The sequence below is a fragment of the Apus apus genome, chromosome 19 (assembly GCF_020740795.1).
Source record: "Apus apus isolate bApuApu2 chromosome 19, bApuApu2.pri.cur, whole genome shotgun sequence".
NCBI lineage: Eukaryota > Metazoa > Chordata > Aves > Apodiformes > Apodidae > Apus > Apus apus.
In genome coordinates, this window is record NC_067300.1 from 5,272,977 (window position 1) to 5,293,372 (window position 20,396).

The window sequence follows — 20,396 nt, forward strand, 5'->3', positions numbered from 1 at the left end:
GGAGCTGGCCCAGGGTAATACATTGTCTCCGAGGATGTTTTCTTGAGCTAAAGCTGAGACTTGATGGCAGGAGAAGAGTGGTCCCTAATCCCATTTGATAAATGATTTGTCTCTGCCAGGTCTGGAGAGAAGAGCAAGCTGCACTCTGGCCTTGCTTTGCATATCCCAGTGTTCACACTGGCTTGGCTGAAATGAAGAACAACCTGTGGGTGTCCCATACTGCTTTCTCCTGGCTGAGGACTTTCTGTAGTTTACATTTTTTGTTCCTCCAGCAGCCCTTGCTGGTCAAGCTGTTAAATATCATCTCTAGAAGATGAGGGAATTCAATCTTCAGACTTTCCACTGGCAGTTTTAAGTCAGCTTAACCAAAGAGTTTCCTATGTTCGTTATTTGGCTACAAGTCAATGAAGTTGGTAGGGGAAGGGGGGGCAGCTTCAGCTACCTTTCTGGTAAGTTTTCCTCTCTGCTGGCACTTCAAGGCTTAGTTTAGCTAACTGAAAGGTCTGCAAGCACTTGGGAGTCTGCAGTTCTCACACTTTCTAAAATTTCCTGCCACATGAAGCTACTGAGAAAGACATTAATAGCAGGGGATGCTGAGTGGTTAGAAGCTGCCCCCATCTTTGCAGCTGGGTGTAAAAAGAGGAATCGATCCATGTGGGATTCTGTATGTTTAGGGTATATTACAGCAGGTAGTACAGAAATAGGAGACTCAACTTGTTTGCTGAGATGCAGGTGACATGTCACTGCGTGTCAGTCTCTTCTCTTCCCAGATCTCCACAGACAGAAACTCCTGGCAGGTATTTTGACCTCCCAGTGTGGAATTATTTCTCCATCCTCTTGGATTCCTGGTGTAAGACAAGTGCCAAAAAGCAGCAGGAGAGAAGGGACTGCTGACCTGGCACTGATAACCCTGCATCTCAAAACATTGCTCTGCCCCCCTCTAATACCAGTGGCAAAACCTTTAGATGACTTTAAAGTAGCAAAACAAGATCTGAGTTGGAAACAAGTGCAGTTCTGCTGGGTGCCTGTTCTCCACTTCCCAGAGACACGTGGACACCACCACTGGCTTCACTTGTAATCAAGGAGAAGACCCTGAACAAGGCAGCTGGGTTTTGTTACGAATGTTGTAGAAATTCATTTATTCTTTTTTCTCTTTCAATTTTAGGGGATTCTGCTTTCTCTGGACTGTAGTATGTTTTACCTGGTTCCTGGGATTCACACAGGGAAATTCTGAAGGTAAATTAAAGGTTTTTTCCTCTCTTCTTTCAACCAAAGTAAAAGCCAAGTGCTCAGGTACCAGTTTAGGACTATCATTTAATGATGTCTGAGCCTTGTGCACAGAACTAAATGCATTTATTGCTGATCATTGCAGTACTGGTGCTATAGATTATGCAGTTAACAGCTAGCAAAGGAGCCAGTTTTTTACAGGTGATTATAACCCCCTCAGGATTTTCAGAAGTGTCTGCCTGTCTGGTGGAACTGATGGGAATGAAGCACTTTGGTGTGACTAAAATGTCACTGGCATCTACCTGCACTTGCTAGTGCTTAATTGCTTTTAGAAATTGCCCCTTGAGGATGGGGCATTAAGAAATTAAGTGTCTCTGGCAGACAGGTTTTTCCTCAACTTGAATGTAACCCAGTCATGGCTCTGCAGGCACATGGGATGTAATGCATACAGAAATTATGTGAGTTCTGAAAGTAAAATCAAATTGAAGGAAGAAAAATCCCACAGGGGTGGTTGGCAGTGGAATTACTGTGCCTGACTCAGGCCCTGGGCTGCAGGGGATGTATTCTGTAGAGGAGTGATCCTACACATTCACCTTGTCCTTACACCTCTTCCCCAGACATCCCCTCCCAGTGCTGCTGGGGACAGGACCAAAGTTTGGGTGCAATAATCAACGACCCCACAAGAGGAGACAGAATCCTTCAGAGTCAACAAAAATAAAAATAAATTCATATTTTGCAGCTGACAGTAGGAGCTGAGCATCTCTGCAACATCTGTTTGTAAAGGAGCCAACTCCTCCTAAAATAGCAACACCTCTTCCACATGGATGTTTTACACGGGTACATGCTGGAACTGACCAGCTTCCTCTGCAGTCAGCAGACATCAATAAGTGGACTAGCAGGCTCCAGGGCCCTCCTCTTGGTCTCCAAAACATGAAGGAAAAATAGAAAGTTGGTCAAGCTCAGCTGTAATCCAGCCTATGGAGCACTTTTTACAGATGGGGGGGAAACCTAAATACATCCCTGCCATCAGCAGTTTTGAAAAATGTCATATTTTCCAAATTCTGCTTCAATGCAGAAGAGGTGAACATCTGGCTGGATTCCTTAGTCAAGCAGTTTTCAGAACAAGTTTTATGTCAGCTCGTAAAGAGGCAGAACAGATATTCTGTCTTGGCTTCTCTTTTTTCAAGTAGATTTTAATATGCTGTTTAGATTCATCTGTGTCCATCACTTTACTCCCGTCATAATTATGGGATGGTGCCATGTCTTTTGGTCACTACCATCAACCCAAAGGAAACCTTAGTGTGGTAGATAACTCCCCTCAGAGATACTTTCTCTGTGATAAAGGAATTTCAAAAATCTCACTTGCTTTGCCCACAATCAGACTCAGGCTGCTCTTCTGGGTGCCAGAAAGCAAAAACTTCCAAGGAAGCAAAGGCTGTGAGGAAACATTGTTGACCTGAGACTGTTATCACTCAGGATTTTCAAACATCATGAGGTTTATAAAAGCAAATAAGAGCTTGTTCATAAATCTGTGTGAGGATGAAATTAAGCCAATGCTGTGGGCTTTTGAAAACACTGCAGTTATTGCTGTAAGGCTTAGGGCTCTTCCTGCACACTGGAACGTCAGGGAACGCAGAGGATGATTATTCCATAAGTGTTACAAATCTAAAAGATCATGAGGTTAGTGAGTTCATCTGCTGTGCACTGACTAAGGGTCTGGGCAGTAACTTTTGGGAATGTAGCATTTATTCAGCCCATGTGGCATCACATCTCAGCTGCTGGAATTTAGGAAGCTGCAAGTTATTTCTCTCCTGCCTTTTGGCTTCTTTTTCTTATGAAGCTTTTTTTGTGAGGGGAAAGGAAGAGAAGGGAAGGAGAGCAAGAAATCATTTTCTCCCCTCTTTCAGAGATGATAATGTGACTGTTCAGGAACCTCTGTGCATTTTATTTCATGCAAAGAGTCTGCTAGAATTTTTTCCCAGTTGCTCAAATGTTGCTTCATTGCTTCAAGGCACCTGGGACCAGGCAGCTCTAAGTGAATGTTTTTTTTTCAATAATGTGTTTTGATGGAAAAATCTACAGAGGAAAAAACCATGAAGAGGAAAAAATGCTTTGTTAAACTTGGAGCTACTTAGGGAAGCCAAAATTACCTTGCATTTTACATTAGTTGATGACATCCTGTCATCCCAGGGGACGTGCTCCACCAGCCCTGGGCAGTCAGCATGGGATGCAGAGGCAGACAGGCTGGGTGCATAGGAGTCCTGAGCTCTGTGCCTGGACCTGGTGCTGGAAAGTCCACATACATGTCCTGCATGAGGTCAGTTTTAATCAGGTTTTGTGTAGGCATCTAGAATTTGGCTCTACCAAAGTGCTTTTTCCCTTTTCTTAAGCACTGCTGAATGCAGTTGCTAACGAGGCAGTTGGATTGGCATGACAAACAGCAGCAGAGCAGGGAAACATCCTTAGTCTTTGCAGAGCAGCTACTGAATAAAGAGCTTCTGGAGGATAAAGCATCTGTGCCTTATAGGGACACCACTGTCTGTCTCTGGGAGAGAACCTAAAAATACTTGTAGAAATTGGAAGCTGGAGTCTAGCTCCAAGTTTAAGTGGTAAATTTATTTCCTTAGGGCTAAATCCTGCTGCCTTTGAAGTCAGTGGCAAGGGTCCCACTTGACTTTGCTAGAGCCAAGCTTTGGCTTTTACTATTTCATGGGCTCTGGAGACGATCCTGTATGGTGACACTGCTGTGATTCCTCCATCCAGTGCAGAGAGGGACAATGTGGCAGAAAACCAGTGGGGGACCAAGGACTTCTTAGTATGAGAGAGGTACCATTAACATTGCAGGTGCTGTGCAGTAAATTAACCCCTCTGCATCAAGTGGGAAAGTCTCCATCCCCTGTCACATCTGACATGTCTTCTCCAGGGTAGTCTCTGCTACAAAAGGACTCCAGCTGCCTTAAAAAGTGAAGGTGGGAAGAAAGTTGAGCTCAGACAAAGTAAATATTGACTGACCTGTTCTCGCATGCAAAAATGGCCAAGGTTTTTGCCAAAGTGCAGGAACAGAGGTTTTCTCCTTATCCTCCTCCCTTCCTGGGCAGCAACATTACAAGCCTCAGACTGGCTGGAGTCACAACCCTTCTGGCCAACAATGAGGATCTCTTCAGTGCCAGGTTTCCAAATATTGGGTATTGTGCTGAATATTTACCAGTTGAGGCTGAAAGAGGCTGAATTCTAAGGCCCCTTTAGAAAAGGAATTTTTTTTTGAATATTTCTTTTTTTTTACAACTTTTGATTTACTTTTCCCTTTCATCTAGGAAAGCTGCAATCCCCTGGTGTTGGCTGACGTGCAGCCATGATTGGCACTGTCACATTTCTGATTGTTAAACTCTTACCTCGTGAGATCAACACTTGGATTGCCCAGCTCAGGCTGACTTCCCCAAAGAGCATTTAACTGGAAGAGAGTTAGCTGGTCAGCAAGTAATGGGGATTGTGTTTGGGCAGGAAAGGGGGAAGGAAATACCATTATCCCAGCTCACTTTCAGCAGTGGTAGTGTCATGCCAATCACTGTAGCCCTTTTTTCTGTCTATGCCATGTAGGTAACATCTTTTATTAGGCCAAATGTTCAAGCTAGAGGAAGAGAACAAGCTTATGGGTGCATGAGCACCTTTTTGCAGGTCTGGGCACATTCTCACCAGATCTCAACATCTTCCCCAGCTAAGTAGTTCAGTTGAGACCACCACCAGCTGGCTCTGGTTTGTGTTGTTGTTAAGTGTTAATCTGCCTTGGATTCTGAGCTGTACGTGACTCCTGTTAGACCTTGGGGACAGAAACCAGAGGATTCTGCTTGTCTGTCATTGTAGACTTCTGGAGTCAGTGGAGAAAGCCAGGTGACTCTGGACAGCAATCCCTCTCATCATCCCTTGAACAAGGCACCCAGCTTCTGGGTGACACATGCAAGTCCTACCTCTACTGCTCAGTGGCAGCCACAACCAACTTTTCAGCTCTTCACAAACCAAGTCTGTTTCTTCCAGCTTATTTAAAAAATTTAAGGCTGAAAGATGATATTTTGGGGAAAAAGCACTGCTGTCAAGAACCTTAAACAGTTCAGTGAAATCTAGGTGCAATTTTATTCATGCTGGGAGGCACCTTTTCTTCCTTAAATTCTCCAGAGTCTCAAAGATCAAAGGCTGCTTCTCACTAATTTGGAGAGAAACGGATACAAGGCTCTTGCTCCCTTTGAAAGTTCTCTTCCTTGCCTTCTGGGGATACAAAATTTTGCAATCCCAGCTCAGTCTGTTGTTCAAATTCCTTTCCAGCTGTGTGGTCAGTACTGAGAATTAAATCCCAGAGAAGTGGGCTCTTGGTGCGGAGTGGGAGATTTCCTTGTGGTGAGGTCAGCTCCCTTCAGAACATCTGGAGCTGGTTGGTGGTAGGACAGGACCACCAGCCAGATGTACCATGGAGCTGATGTGTTTTGCTGATGGCCAAGTTGAGCATGCACTTGCTCCTCACACTGTGTGGAAGAGCTATGTGTTCTCTTTTCTGCTTATATGAATGTGTACATATGAGAGGATGGTTGGGGTTTCCTTTATCCTGTTAACCCTTTGGCATGGATTGGCTTGGCCCCCATACCCATCCAGCCCTTGGGCTGCCCAACACCTCACATTTTCTTTGTGTTCCCCTTTCAGATGTGGATGTTCTTCAAAGACTGGGCCTGTCAGGGAAAAGGCCATCGAGCGGATGGTCCTCATCACGTACAGTTCCTCAAGGGGTCATTCCTTTCAAATCAGGGGTCATCTTCACTCAGCGAGCACGTGTCGAGGCACCTCTCAGCACCATCCTCCCCACAGGCTCCAGCACTGACCTGCTGCTGGTGCTGAGCTTCTGCTCCCACCGCGTCAACAACGCTTTCCTCTTTGCTGTCAAGAGCAAAAAGAAGAAACTGCAGCTGGGAGTCCAGTTTGTGCCTGGGAAGATCATCGTGTACGTGGGCCACAAGCGCTCTGTATATTTTGATTACAACGTCCACGATGGCCAGTGGCACAACGTGGCCATTGACATCCGTGGTCAGGCGGTCACTTTATTTACTTCTTGTGGGAAGCGCAGAGTACATGCGGATTTGCATTTTAAAAAGGACGAGGCATTGGATCCAAATGGATCTTTCCTCTTTGGGAAGATGAACCAGCACTCCGTGCAGTTTGAAGGAGCCATCTGCCAGTTTGATATCTATCCTTCCGCCAAGGCAGCTCATCATTACTGTAAATACCTGAAAAAACAGTGCAGGCAAGCAGACACCTACCGGCCAAACCTGCCCCCCCTGCTCCCCCTCCTGCCCAGGGATCCCCACACCTCCCCAAGCACCCCACAGCATATGGGGCCCTCCCTGCAGGGGCTGAGAAACTTGACCACTGCTGCCCCATCCTTGGAGTTTGGCAGGGTCACTGCACCCCTGAAGACTCGGGGTTCAGGTGCAACAACCGTCACGTCGGTATCAACCCCTCCATCACTGCCAAGACCGACACCCAAAGCCACAAAGGTCCCAGTGACCCCACCTCCTGTTTCATCGAGTACTGAGACACAGCCACCCACCCGGCCGCTCCCTCGGGGGACAGGGACACCCCTCAGGGTGTCTCGGCCCACTCCCAGCACACGCCTGGAGGTAACTCCCCTTCCCACTGGCAAAAAGGCCTCACCAACAAGCCAGAGCCCTGCCTTGGCCAGCAGGAAGGAGTCCAAGCAAGAGACCAAAAAGAAGATCAACCAAAAACCTACCGCTGAGCCCTCTGCAGCAGCCAGTACTGTAAAGCCAATGAGGAGGACGACTGATAACACAACCAGCAGCGTCCACTTTGTCACCCTAAAGCAAACCACACAGAACCCAAGCAATGGGCCCGTTCCAAAGAAATATGTGCTGTCCCCCACCAGGAAAGTGGATCCCAGTAATGTCCCTCTGGTGTACACCAAAATTCCCCTGGGGTCTGCCCGTCCTGCCTCCAGAGCCAGAGCACAGACCTCCAACCTCACAACCCCAGCTGCAACTGATGGCTATCAAATCTTTGACCCCCTTGGACCCACTCCATTTCCATTTTTACTGGGATATCCAGGCATGAAAGGAGAGCAAGGACCTCAGGTAAGTTCAAGCCCTCGGTGCTAACTATTCCCAGTCATAGGTCTACTAGGTGGTTGGCAGACCATAACCTGCAAGGGTTTCTGTAAAGCTTACTGGACTGGGACAACTGGAAATAGCAGCCAAACATTATTGCACTTCTGATGATCACAATTCTTGCATCTATCTCAGGATAAACCTGAGTGCTCTGTGATGCTGGATGTCCCTTGGAAGTTTGTGATTCAAGTTGCTGCTCAATGGTAGATTTAAGAGAAGGAAAAAAACAAATCCCACTTTCCTTCCTACATGTTGCTGGTTAAAATTTTGATGGCCAGGCTGGGGATCTGTTTCACACCCCTTGTTTTATTCAGGGCCAAGAGGGCAGAGCTGCCAGTTACCTGCCAGAGAAAGCCCAGTTTCCTCAAAAACACACCACAAATTGACTGTTTCTTAGTTTCTTTTAATATGTTTTGTATATGAAATTCATATTTCCAGACAACTGCCCTGTTTCAGCAACTGCAAGTACAAAGATTGCTTCAGGACTTATCTTTTCAAACAAACTCCCCTCTGTTTTTATGGTATAAGTCAAGTATTCTTTCTTAAATTTCTCATAGTCCACACTTAAAGCGTGCAAAGAGTTTCCTTTACAAATTTAACTACTACATTCCACACACAATAACCACTCTCAGGGTGTATATCTTGGCTATGTAAAAGTATACACACAGTTTGTAATGCTAAAAGCAGTCAGGCCACACTAATTATCTGCTGGTTGTTGGGGTTTTCTCAAATGCAAGAATACAAACAGGACCTTTACACTGGAAAACTTGCAGGAGGATTTGGTGTTTCAGCCCAAGCCTTTTGCTATGTCCTGTACAGGACAGAGGGGCTGTACATGTAAAATAGGTTTCTCCCAGACAGAGTCTTTAGCTGCCAAGTTCCAGCCTAGAGCAAATTTTTACAGCTGACTGCTTAAAATGGTGAAAGAAGGTTTATAGTGGAAATACTGAGGCTAGCTTAAGGAACACAATCAACAGCACTTATGCAGATGAGCTGCTGCTCATTGTTGCAAGTATCACCTAAAGAGAAATGGTTGTGTTTAGCTAAGCCCTCAGTGGGTGTTTACCTTCAGGGTTTGCATTTTCCACCTGTCCCAGTTCAAAGCAGTGGGGTGATTTCTCTCCTTGTGATTTGGATGGGGGGTCACTGAGGGCTGTGTTTGCTCCAACGTTCCCATGTCTGGGAGAGGTGAAGCTGCTGCTCAGGGCAGAGGGTGCAGCCCTGTGCTGCTGCCTGACTTCAGGCACACAGCCCTGGTGTGGTCTTTGTACTTGGAGAAGTTTTGCCAAATCCCTGAGCAGACAGAGCTTCAGAAACTTTATCTTTGGACAATCTTCTGTGTTTCATGGAGAGTCGTTTCAAGCATATTTCCAAGAGGAGAAATTCAGCAATTGTAAACTTCTCTTAAAACCCTACTTTCCTGCATGGGGGTAAATCAGGGCACCCTGCTCTGAGCCCAGGGAAATCCTGGCCTTTTCCACCTTCTTGTCCTTGTAGTGTCATGAGGGTGACCAAGCTCCAAGCTCCCACTTCCCCCTGCAATGTCAAGAGCTGGAAAATCTCTCTCAGCTTGTGAATCATAGCAAAGAAATATATACAGGCTGTGGAGGGCTGAGGTGGTAGGATTTTTCCATCCTGTCTGAGAACTGGAGACCTAAATTGAGGGAGAGGAGAACATTTGGAGGCTCTGTCTGGCCTCATCCAATTTGAGTCCTGGATACAAAGTAGGGACTTTGGGAGGGAAAGGTTATGGCTGGGCTGCAGCTGGCTGCCGTGCCGTGCTTGATAGCTCCTGTGACTCACTTGGAGATCTCTCTACCATACGACACTGGATGTGTCTGACGTGGGAAAAGGAAAGAGGAGAAAAGACCAGAGTGGGAATGACATGTTGAGAAATAAATGTAGCACTTCTATGGCCAGAAGAGCATGTTTCAGAGCAAGTGCTGATAAATGCTCCGTGCTTGAGTAATTACCTGGCGCCGTCCTCGTGTTGTTGGGCAGACGTTTCTGGTGAGGTCAGCCCAGCCCTTCCTGCTCTGCTGCAGGATATCACAGCCTGGCTCTTTCCCTGGATGGGGCAGGTTATGGGCTGGGAATGTTATACATGGAGTCTGGCACATGAGTGGAAAGATAAGATTATTAATTAGTTTTCCCTGTTGTGTTGCTTGATACAAGGTCCATTCAAGACGTCAGGCTAGGCAGAGGAGTGTGGGTGGGAAAGTGCCTCTTTACCTTCTCAGCAAGGACTGGGGCTGCCTTGGCAATGCTCTCTGGCCAGAGGCAGGCTGGCAGCCAGCAGCACTCTGCCTGTCCTCTCCACCAAGAGAAAGGACCATCTCTCATCCACATTATCCCAAAATCAGGGATGTGATTGACAGCCAGGGTACGAGGCAGGGATGACTCAGGCGCTGCGGTCTCTGTAATTCTGGCTTTGTGGTAAAATCTTAGCTGTGCAGAAGGGCCCCTTCCCCACAACCAAGGGAGGCGTCTGCATGGTTAGAGGTGTGCGAGCAAGGGGCTTGGGGGATCTGTTCACCTAGCAGTAAATGGCAGCCCTCTTCATGGACTAATCCATCCTGAAGCCCACCCTGGTGCTGCGCAACAGGAAACGGAGATGCTGCATCCCACATGCAACTCATGGCAAAGCATTAATTCTTCAGGAATGTTGTTTTTTTCTGGGCTGCTAGAGGAGGGGAGACTATGCTCTTAAAAAAGAACAATTTCTTGGGAACCATTAATAACCACAAGCATTTGGGATCTGAGTTCTACATTTCTTTTGGAGGGGGGGGAAATGGCAGAAAGAACACCCAAACACGATGCGAAGTCAGTGACTGAGCACTGACTCAGCAGCTGGCCAATGTCCCTCTGAATCATCCCCATGGCTGCCTGGAGCACCTCTGCTGAGCCTTGCTGGAGATCTCCCATCCCTGTGCAGGGCCAAGTGGGCCTTCTCTCAGCTTGCAGAGCAGCCTGACCCCAGCACATGGCTGCAAGTATCTTGGATGTAAAATAATATTTTGTTGCCCACATGTCAAGCCCTCAGGCCAAGGTTGTGCTAGGGGTTTTGAATCCTTTGGTGGACAGCAGGCCATCTGCTTGTCTACACCAGCAGCAGGTTTGGTGGGGAGGTCTAGAGGGCTGTAGCCCTCTCAGCACTGCCTGCTGGGGTGTGTGTGCTCTGTGCTACGTGGCAAAACTGCAGCAAATCCATTGCCCTGGCACAGGCCTGGGGTCCAGCTGGGCTGCACACCGAGCACCCCAAGTTCAACCTTTCTCCTCCTACTTCAGGCTGTAATTCCATAACTGCTGGCCCTGCAGGCAAAAAGCCCCGTCTTGACTCTAGTGTCTGAGGGTTATTTTTAGAGCAAGAAAACTGTACCTGGTGCTGAACGTGCAGAGAAACAGGCTGAGTTCACGAAGAGGCTGTGGAAGCACTGAGTAATGCAGGGAGAAAGGGAGGGAGTGTGTGTTTCCAACGGCTGCCCCAGTGTCCCACTGGGAAGGGTCCCCGGGGGGACGCACCAGGAGCTCCGGTTTCCATCGGCGCAGTGTGAGGCCAGGAGCCCAGGTTGAAACCCTGGGGTGGGCAGCCCAGCCAGGGGATGGTGTCCCTCTGGCAGGCTGCCTGTGACAGGGCTGCTCTGTTTCTGAGCCTGTCCCCAGTCTAGACTGCTCCAGCTGCCATCTTCCCCACCAGCAGTTTGTCTTGGAGCTCAGCTCCTTTCCGAAAGAACCGATCCTTGCCAATCCAATCAGTGGGTAGGGGAGAGAGAGAGGTGGTTGGGAAGGCTGATAAAATATGAAGTGCCTGTTTCCAGTCATTTTTGTACCAGAAACCACTACTCAAGCTTGACAGGCTATGATAAATTAAGGAACACACAATGTGTTTGAGTGTCTCTTAATGAATGAGTCATATTAATAAAATACAACCAAAAAGGAGATCACACGCTTTGTGTGTAATTCATGGGAAAAGTCTGAGCCTCACTCACACAGATGGATCATCATTTTTTGTTAATTTAACCAAAACTATCCCCAAAGGGAAATCTTCTTGCAGGCAAGTGACTAAGCATTAGAAAACTCTATTTGTCTAAAGCAAATTTCATTTTGAAGAGCAGAAGTTGAAAGGGTGATTGAGATAAACGTGCTGCAAAGGGTGTAGGGATGTATCGTATAAATACATGCAGGTATTTTTTTTAATCTTTAAAAGCAGGAAGTGAGTGATACAGTATGGGACCCCTTCTATTTCTTCACACCCTTTCAGACTTCCTTCCAAGGTCTGAGATTGCTTGAGAGTCTGAAGTGCCTCATGCAAGGACTGTTCCTGAGGTGTCTCCATAGAAAAGCTGCTTTCGTCAAGCTGAAATACTAATATTTTGCTCTGTATTGTGCTGCCACTCTATGAGGAATCCAATTGTGGACAAAGACTTTTCCATGAGAGGTGTTGTACAGACCCAGAATAAACATCTGTGTCTCTCACGGAAGTCATTACAAGCCTGGCTTCCCACCAGCATCTCGATTCCTGCCAGAATTATGAGGGCTTTTTCTTTTTAGACTGGTTGAAACGCAGATGTGTCCAAATTTAATATGATAAGCCTGACTTGGAGAAGAAAGTAACCAAAGTGTTGGATCTTTTTTTCCTCAAAAGCATAGATTTGTTTGTACTTCAAGCTGGGTTTTAGTTTGGGTCCTGTCTCCCTGTCTCACAGTGCCTGGCAAGGACAGTGAGGTGAAGCAGTGTTGGCCTGGCTTTTGAGGGTGATGTCTTCTCCTCCTGTTCTCCTGAGCAGGGGATTTTAATTCTAGTGCTGCCCCTGTCGATGCTTTCTCTCTGTGCTGGTGCTTCCCAGAAGTACAAAGCTGAACAGTGGATTTGTGGAGCAGGCTTGCATGGGAAGTATGCCTCATCCCTTTCCAGAAAGAGAACTCCTCCAGATTCTCTGTCTGCAGGGGTAACTTCACTGCTCTGAACTTGATGCCAATGTGAGGAGAAGCTTTTGATGTATTTTCTGAATTCCCTTTTAACTTGAGTTTTACCATGTGCATTAGCATCTGAGAAGGAAGAATATTCTCCAGTCCTTGCAGTGTTCTGCACAATGCAGGATGCCCACCTCTGAGATGCAACCGTTTCTGTGCCAATGGTGCTGAGCAGGGACCCAGAGCAGTACAGTGGAGAGGCTATCAAATATAGATGTGTCAGTCTGTCAGTGTGCACTGGAATATGAGCTGAATTTTGTCCTGCGTAATTGTCAGCTATTTGCTACTAGACTGAGTACTTCCCCCTGGGGAAAGGATTACAGGAATACTTTGCTATCTGAGCAAGTTGGTTCTGTAGTCATTCAAAAGGAAGCAAATCATTTCCCACACCACCAGCACCGATTCCTGTACCGACTGTACTTTCCTTGAAGCCCTCTCCAAACAGGTTCAGCCTTGCTTAGGTTTTGAGATCTGAAGGCTCCCAGCTCCCAGCAGCATCACTGGGGGCAGAGGAAGCAGTGTGAGGAGGGTCATGGTGTGGGAGAGGCAGAGATCTAAACTGTCAGCGAGAGGAAATGGTGAGATTTCTCCTGTCCTCAGGGTCCGATGTATTTCTTTTTCAGACAACTTAGCTTAAATTTCCATTTGCAATTTGAAGCTGAAAAAAACTAAGAGGAAAAAAAAGTCCCCTTTGCTCCAGAAAGTTTCCCAGCAGCAGCTTAGAATAAATCCTATAATCATTTGGTGGGATCAGTCATCTTTGCTAATGCTACCGTGGGAACCCGAGAAGGGTTAAACTTTTATGTGGCTGCCATGAGCTGCTTCAGGAACTGTTCAGGCTGGTTAACAATTCAGCTGTTTGGCTGGAGAAGAGAGAGTTATCTGCTGCTGCCACGTTTCTCCTTGATCTCTGATTTTGCTTTGTGTGATAAAAGGGTGTGTTCTCTGCCATCAGTTTGCAGAAAGGAGCAGGCAGGAAGCCAGAGAGACAAGAACCAAAGTGCCAGGAACAGGAGCTGGCTGCAGCAGGCTGTCAGCTCTGCTGATCTCATGGGGCATCCCTGCAATGGGAGGACAGGAGCAGAAAAGTGATATCTTCCTCCAGCTGCCAGGAAAAGGAAAACTTCCCACTGCTCCCTGTGGAATTCCCCAGGAATGCTCCAAAGGGTACCACAGAAGGTCCTGCCAGGCTCTGTGTGATCACTGGAACTCTTCTCTGCACCCCTGCATTAGGGGTGAGGGCAGAGATGTCTCTGGTGAGCACGGGGGCTGTGTGGGCACTGCCCCAGGCAGACCCAGCAACTCCCTGCTTTGAGGCTCCTTGATAGATGCCTCTTACTCTCCTTGTCTGGGAGCCTTGCATTCTAAGTGGGACTGCATCCATCATCTGTAAGTAGCTGGGCCCTGATCCAGTCCTGTTCTTCTCTGGCTGCCTCTGCCAATGTGCATTTTTCTTCCTGTGTGTTTCAGTATTGCTCTCCCCAGGCAAAGCCTGTTGGCTGACGTGGGCCTCTTGTTGGGGAGCTGGAGCTGGGCAGTACAGACACATCTGTAGGGCAGAGGAGAAATGAGGGACTAGGACATGTCCCATCCAACCCACTACCAAGGAACCAACGTGAGAAGCTAGAAGGCAGCCTTGCACTGTGGCACGTTTCACAGCTACCTGTGTTCATCTAATCCAGTCATCTTCTCCTTTGTTTGTAATTTGCATGTGGTCACACTCCTCCCTTATGTCATTATCATAGTGGTTGGCAACTTTTAGCCACCCACCCCACAGTCTCCTTATTCCTATCACCCTTCACTGGGGGGGAGGAAAGGCTGAAGGAAATGCAAATGAAACTAAAAAAAAGTGATAGGGACTCCTGAATTGTCTGCTGCTCTTTCCATGCTGCTCCAGCTGAATGTCTTTCCCTTAACTCCGTGTTCCCCCTCCAGGGTAGGTATTAACTCTCATTTTTGTGTTAGCTTCAGTTATAAGTTAGTTTCAGAATAAGAACAGCCCACGTTTTTGGAGAAGATTTTTACTCAAGTGGCCAAGTACAATTGCAGCTGCTGTTAGCAAGAAGGTGGAAAAGGTCACCTCAATTCTGGTATGCTTGGAACGCTGTTCTCAGACAGTTGCACCTTCTCATTTACTTGTCCTTCTAGGGTAAATGGGGATGGGTTTTGATGGAGAAGAGGTTAAGCACTTGAATTAGTCTTTGGTAAACTCTATTAACTGTCATTGGATCCGTTGCATTGGATTCATGTTTTGATAGTTACCTTCCCTACTAAATGGGCAAGGGGATTTTTTTAATAAAAGCTTGGATTCTGGAGCACAATTATACATCAGGCTTAAAACACCCTACAATTATGTGTCCATTTGCACAGCTGTATAATTGCATTATGCACGGGGCCATGGGCTGGCACAATGGCAGGTTAAAATGCTGTGTGTCTTGCTAAAATGAGGGTCAGCTGTATCAATGTGGGTTGTTAATACAAGGACCAGTAATACTGTGTTAGGCAGCAATAAGCAACGTGCAAAGAGGTCAGATGGAGTGTCCCAGGCTATAGAGACTGGAAATCTCCAGGCTAGGCAGCCGTGTTGGGTAGCAGCAGTGAGTGATATGGTGGTACAAGTCCCTCCCTGTGTGTCACTAGCTATTGTGTGCTCTGTAGGCTCTTACATTTGTAAAACAATAACTTTCTTGTCATCTTTACTACAGACAGAAATAACTACAGAAAAAAAAATTATTCATTTGCTGGCCTGACAAATTAGTAGCACAGAGAGACCTACCCAGGGCTTTGCTTACTCCTCCCCCTGATTTTTTCTATTGTACCAAGTTTGGCTGCATCTTTTTTTGAAAGATCTCTTTTATACCAATTAGTTTGCTGCTTATGTATAGGATAATTGGTAATATTAGGAGAGTGTTTATTCATCCGTTACCTACACAGCTCAGGCAGGTTTTCTCTCTTCAAAATCCTCTCCAGGGCACGAGATTTAAGGTAGGGATCTCTAAGGCTTGTGACTAATTCACACACTGAATAACTCGTGGAAACTCTGTTAAAGATCATGAACTTTTCACTCTTCCTCAGGGCCAGTAACACTGCAGAGCCTGAGCAGCCCTGCCTGGCAATCAGTCCTTCAGTAGCAACAGGGTCAGCCCTGCAGCTGGCTCTGCTCGGGGTGACCATGCATGGGAGGTCCTCCAGAAATGACCCAGTGGGAAAGGAGCAGGGCTGTGCTGGGGCCAGAACGTGGCTGTGGGGCTTGTGCTGCACCTGCTCCATGTGCTGCACCCATCTTCTCCCCATTGCTCCTGGGACCTGCTCTCCTGGCCACCACGCAGTTGGAGAGCTCAGGCTGCCTTCCAAACATCTTTCAGTCTGCTGCTCTGGATCTCTCTCTCCCCTAGATGCAATGAAAACTTGTCTTTTGTAACCAGCTACTAGAATATAAACCCTCTGAGAGACACTTTAATTAACAGTTATTCTTTTCAGACATGTTTGGCTTGGGGGAAAAGAAGTTTAGAAGAGTTATTAAGAGTTGCAAATGGCTCTCCAGAAATCTGAATTCTCCAGCCCATTGAAAAAAATGAATAAATAAAGGAATACATTCAAAGGAGTTCAAACCTCATTGCTTAAGTATTTTTTCCTAACCTGTTTCATATCAGTGCACAGCTGGGTGCCTGATACCTCTGCTTTATTCTCACCCTCTTCCAAGAACCCAAATACTCTGACATGTATACGTTGACCTCTTCTATATTGCAGGGCTGCATTTAAGAATTTCCAACATTGACACCAATTTTATTACATTTTCTATCACTCTGCTTTAAAACACGAAGTGCTGGGACGTGATCATGTTGCGACCCACGCAGGAACCTACAGCACCAAGAGCTGTGTTCCCTCAGCTGCTGCATATTACAGCACAGTGTTCCTCCCTCGCCAAGGTGCTCACACGTTACTTCTGTTGTGAGCTTGCACGTAGCAGGGAAGTCCCAAGTTGAGAGACAGCTGTTATCCCTGTGTTACAGCCTGAGTCCAGGAAACTGGAAGGGTGAAACACAGCTGTGGTCACGGGAACGCCGTCCCCAGCAGCAGGATGTGAAAGCTCAGGCTCTGCTCTGTGGAAATCCATGCTGCTGCAGAACGTGCATGGCTTCTGTCCCTGGGTGGTGATGGCATAAGTTGAAGGGAAATTCTGGCTGTGATCTTATAACTGGCCCTTCTGGCCAGCTCTTCTCCAAATGGTTGTGTCCTGGCTCTCCCTGGGATACTGTCAGGAGCCCCGTCCTGTTACAGAACCATCATTAACACTTGTTCTCATTTTTCTAGGGTCCACCAGGTCTGCCGGGCTTACCAGGACCACCTGGCAAGAGGGGTTCCCGAGTAAGTGATTTAAGAATTTCTCTCTGTTTGTACTTGCATCTGCCTGTCCTGCTGTTCCAAGGGCTGGTGTATGTTCCCATGCCTGAGCCGTGCCTGCTTCAAGCCCCACTGGTGAGGTCTGGCTTTCCTCTTCTCTCTCATTCCCTGTTAAAGATTTTCAGGAGGCCACACTGGTGATTGGCAGCCTCCCTGAGCTAAAGTTTGGCATCAGCAAAGGTGAGGTGAATGTTTCTAAATGGCTGTCAGAAGAAGGAGCTCTGTTTGCCTCATGTTGTTTCCAGCATCCATTCTTTCTTGCAAACCCAGTCCTGAATATTAGCTTTGACTGGCTTTATTCCACCTTCACTCTCCCCAGCTTCCCTAGTTGATTTCTTTGACATCCTCCTCTAACACTATGTCTTCACCAGTAGGACCATGGTCTAGGACCAAGGTCTTAACACTCAAGGATGAGCTTTTGTGTCCCCCAGACTGAGACCTGCTCCCTGACTCCTTTTCAGGATCTAGAGCAGCATTTCTGAGCTATGCTACAAGATCTGTTGCAAATTACTGAACATCTTCCTCCTTACATTAAATTCTGGTGCAGATCTTTGAACACTGAGTGCTTTGCTGAGGAAACATCTGGTGCTGGGTGCTGCAGTTAGCTGTGAGAAAAGCTTGCTGCATTGGCCTAGCTGCAGAAGTTGTCTCCCAGAGCTGGGCAATGGGCCTGACCTGGGTACTCTTGGCACTGTTTGCATGGTAGCAAGGTGCTGTCCCACAAGGTATGATGATGGAGCCAGTTTCTTGAGCACCGTCGTGATGTGGGTTGGGAGTCAAAAGATGCAAGTGTCTGAGGCTGGAAGGAGGGAATATTTGGTTCTGTGATCCAGGCAGCATCCTGGTCTGGCAGCAGAGGGAGATTTCCTCACACATACTTGGCTAAAACTCAACCCCATGTAATGTCTTTAAAGAACAACCAAGAGGCTAAGAGCTAGGAGGCTGTGTGTTCCCTGAGGACACTTGTTACAGTCCTGTGAGATCTTGCAATGACCAGTAAAGCTAAATGCAGCTTCTTTCTACAGCAGTAAAACCTGAAAGGTCTGCAGGACTCCCTGCAGCCCGGGCCTGGGTAGCAACAGGCCTGAATTCTGATTTGGGACCTAAGCGTAGGGCATTAGATGACACCACCAGTGTAAGGGCATGACAATCTGTTCCACATCAGATGTTATTTAGTGAAACAGGACAAGTGGCTCCACAGTCTTGATGTCTTCGCTTTACAAATACCTGAGCAGCAGCCACATCAGCAAATTGCCCAGAGTTTGCAGTTCTCAGCAAGTTCCCAGTATGGCTGAAAGTTTGTTCTTACCCCAGCCCATTACTCAGGAGAGATGTTTGGTGTTACTTCTGCCACCCTTGGTGTGCAAGCCAGACTTCATCTCTGGAGACCCCAGCTGCTACATCCAAGTTCCACTACCTACTAAAACTTGAGTCTTTCTGAAGAAAAAAGCATTGTGAAAGCCATGTCATAACTGCCTGTGTTGCTCCCCAGCTGTGGCAGGTTCCAGCCTATGTTTAAGATGATCTTCTGAAAGACAATAAGGAACAGAGCATTTCTGAGTTCAGTCCCTGCCAGAGGTGCTGAGAATCAGCCCAGGAAAGAGTTCCCAGTTAGGAAGTGCTCAGCACAGCTGAGCTTGGCTTGGCTCAGGCCTCTGCAAAGAGGCTGTGCTAATTTTGGGAGGGGGCAAAAAGGTCACTCTGTAAATGTCTGGCCTGGAGCACTGGAGAAAGAACTGCTCAGTGCAAGAGGTTTTTTTACTTTGTTTCTAGTATTATTTTTTTTCTTGTGGCTCTTCAGGGTTTACAGATTTCATTGCAAAGAAGAAGAGCTGCCAGAAGCTAAGCCAGGCTGTGGGGAATTCTTGCATCTTTTGCATCTTTTGTTGTGCATGAGCCACTTAAAAAGAAATGTGCAACACTACAGGGGTCATGTTCTACCTCCACCTAACCTGATCCTGAAAGAAAGCAGATGCACAGTTCTCATACCATCCCATGAGTTGTCCCATGAGGCTCCAGCCCAAGAGAGGAGCTCCCAAGAGGAAGTGAATACTCCATGCAACTTTGCAGTGCTCAAGGCCAGAGGAAAGGAAGGATTTGATTCTTTTTCTTGTCACCAATGCTGTTTATGGCCTAAAGCATGAGACATAATTGCCCTCTCTGTAGCTTGCATAATTTCTACATTATTAATTCTTTTACAATTACTTGGCTCATTTGAAAATGTAGTGGCAGCATTTGACTCATGACCTTCTGCAGCTGTGAAGTCCATAAAGTGGTTATTTTGCTGACCTAGCACAGTATTTCCACTCAGAATTCTCTGCTGTCTCTGTTTTATTTCCCTTTCTCCCCCCATATTGCTCAGGGTAAAATGAAGCTCTTGCTTTGAGGGTGAGATTGTGGTCAGTGAGAGTTTGTAAGGGAAGCTGGATGACCCCATGATGCCTTGTTTCCAGCAGATAAGTCTCACTAGACTTGCCAGCAGAGCCTCAATGTTGCTCTTCCATGAAAGCAATGTCACCTGGTTCCCAATAACAAATGCTGGTCTTTGTAAAAGCATTTTGTAAAAGCATGAGACAGGTTGTGCTCAGGACACATCTTGGCATTCAAGTGCAGCCAAGCTTGGGTAGCTAAGAGGGTAGGGGCAGGCTTCTTGAAAACAGACATTTCTCCATTTTGAAAGGTCAGGCCTCATTTTAAGAGCATGGAATTAATTTTGGACTCTTTATCCCTATAAATTTTACACTCAGCATCAGGGACCTGTTGAGACAGACTCAGACTGCCCCTGTGCTCTACCCTCTGCAACTACAAAGGCAGAGAAATATATATATATATTTATATATATAAAATCAAAGCTGAGTGTTTCTTCTCATTGGTGCTGAAGGAATTGCAAGGGAAAGGAGTGAAGATGTTGCAGTTCTGATGACTGGAGATGCTGGCTAAGAACAGTTCCTCAGGAGTGTGTAGCTGTGTAGATCCAGAGGGCAAACCTGTGAGGATATTGCTGCAGTGGTTGTGGACACTTGAGAGGAAAGTCTTCTCTCACTCCAGCCAGCTGGGATTATTTTCAGCTTTTATGCTGGCATTAAAGAATTTGAGGCATAAGCAAAGATCTGTCCATTCTGCTTCTCCTCAAAGGAGCGTGTCACGTGCCTTGGCAAGTGTCTGAGGTGCCTGGAAGGTTTGGGGGTTCTGCTGTGAAAGGTTTCCCCAGTTTTCTGCAATGTGGAAGCCCTTTGCTGGGCATGGAGTGGGAGACCTTTTCCACAGGTGCACTCTGGTGGCACAGTGGCTGGTGGCACTCAGGTCCATGAACAGTTCTGTGCAAGCAAGGTGTGTTTCACTTCATTTCTGCCATGACCTTTTTACGTTTCTTCACACAGGAAGGTTTAGTGGGGAGACAGGGAGCAGGGCTGGGGTTTGCTCAGCAGAGCTGTGCTAACAAGCTCTACAAATAACTGTCAACAAAGTGCTCCCGGTGGAGCAATAACTTCTGCACCATGGTAGCTTGTTCCAGCCTCACCCAGGACTCACTTAGCTTCCCTCCCAAGCTGTCTGCATGAGGAGCTTTTGCCAGCACATCTCTGTTGATCACAAATGGTAACTTGTTGCAGTCCTCACTGGGATAGC

At 47.0% G+C, this 20,396-nt stretch overlaps 1 protein-coding gene across 3 annotated transcripts in view; it reads left to right on the top strand.

The window, feature by feature from the left end:
- Positions 1 to 20,396, top strand: part of COL27A1 (collagen type XXVII alpha 1 chain) — a 148,987-nt gene that overhangs the window by 8,400 nt on the left and 120,191 nt on the right. For all 3 annotated transcript variants that reach the window (XM_051636281.1, XM_051636284.1, XM_051636282.1), the window contains exons 2-4: positions 1,166 to 1,236; positions 5,917 to 7,358; positions 16,680 to 16,733. In XM_051636281.1, coding sequence (XP_051492241.1) covers positions 1,166 to 1,236; positions 5,917 to 7,358; positions 16,680 to 16,733 — 1,567 coding nt within the window. The remainder of the gene's footprint in view (positions 1 to 1,165; positions 1,237 to 5,916; positions 7,359 to 16,679; positions 16,734 to 20,396) is intronic.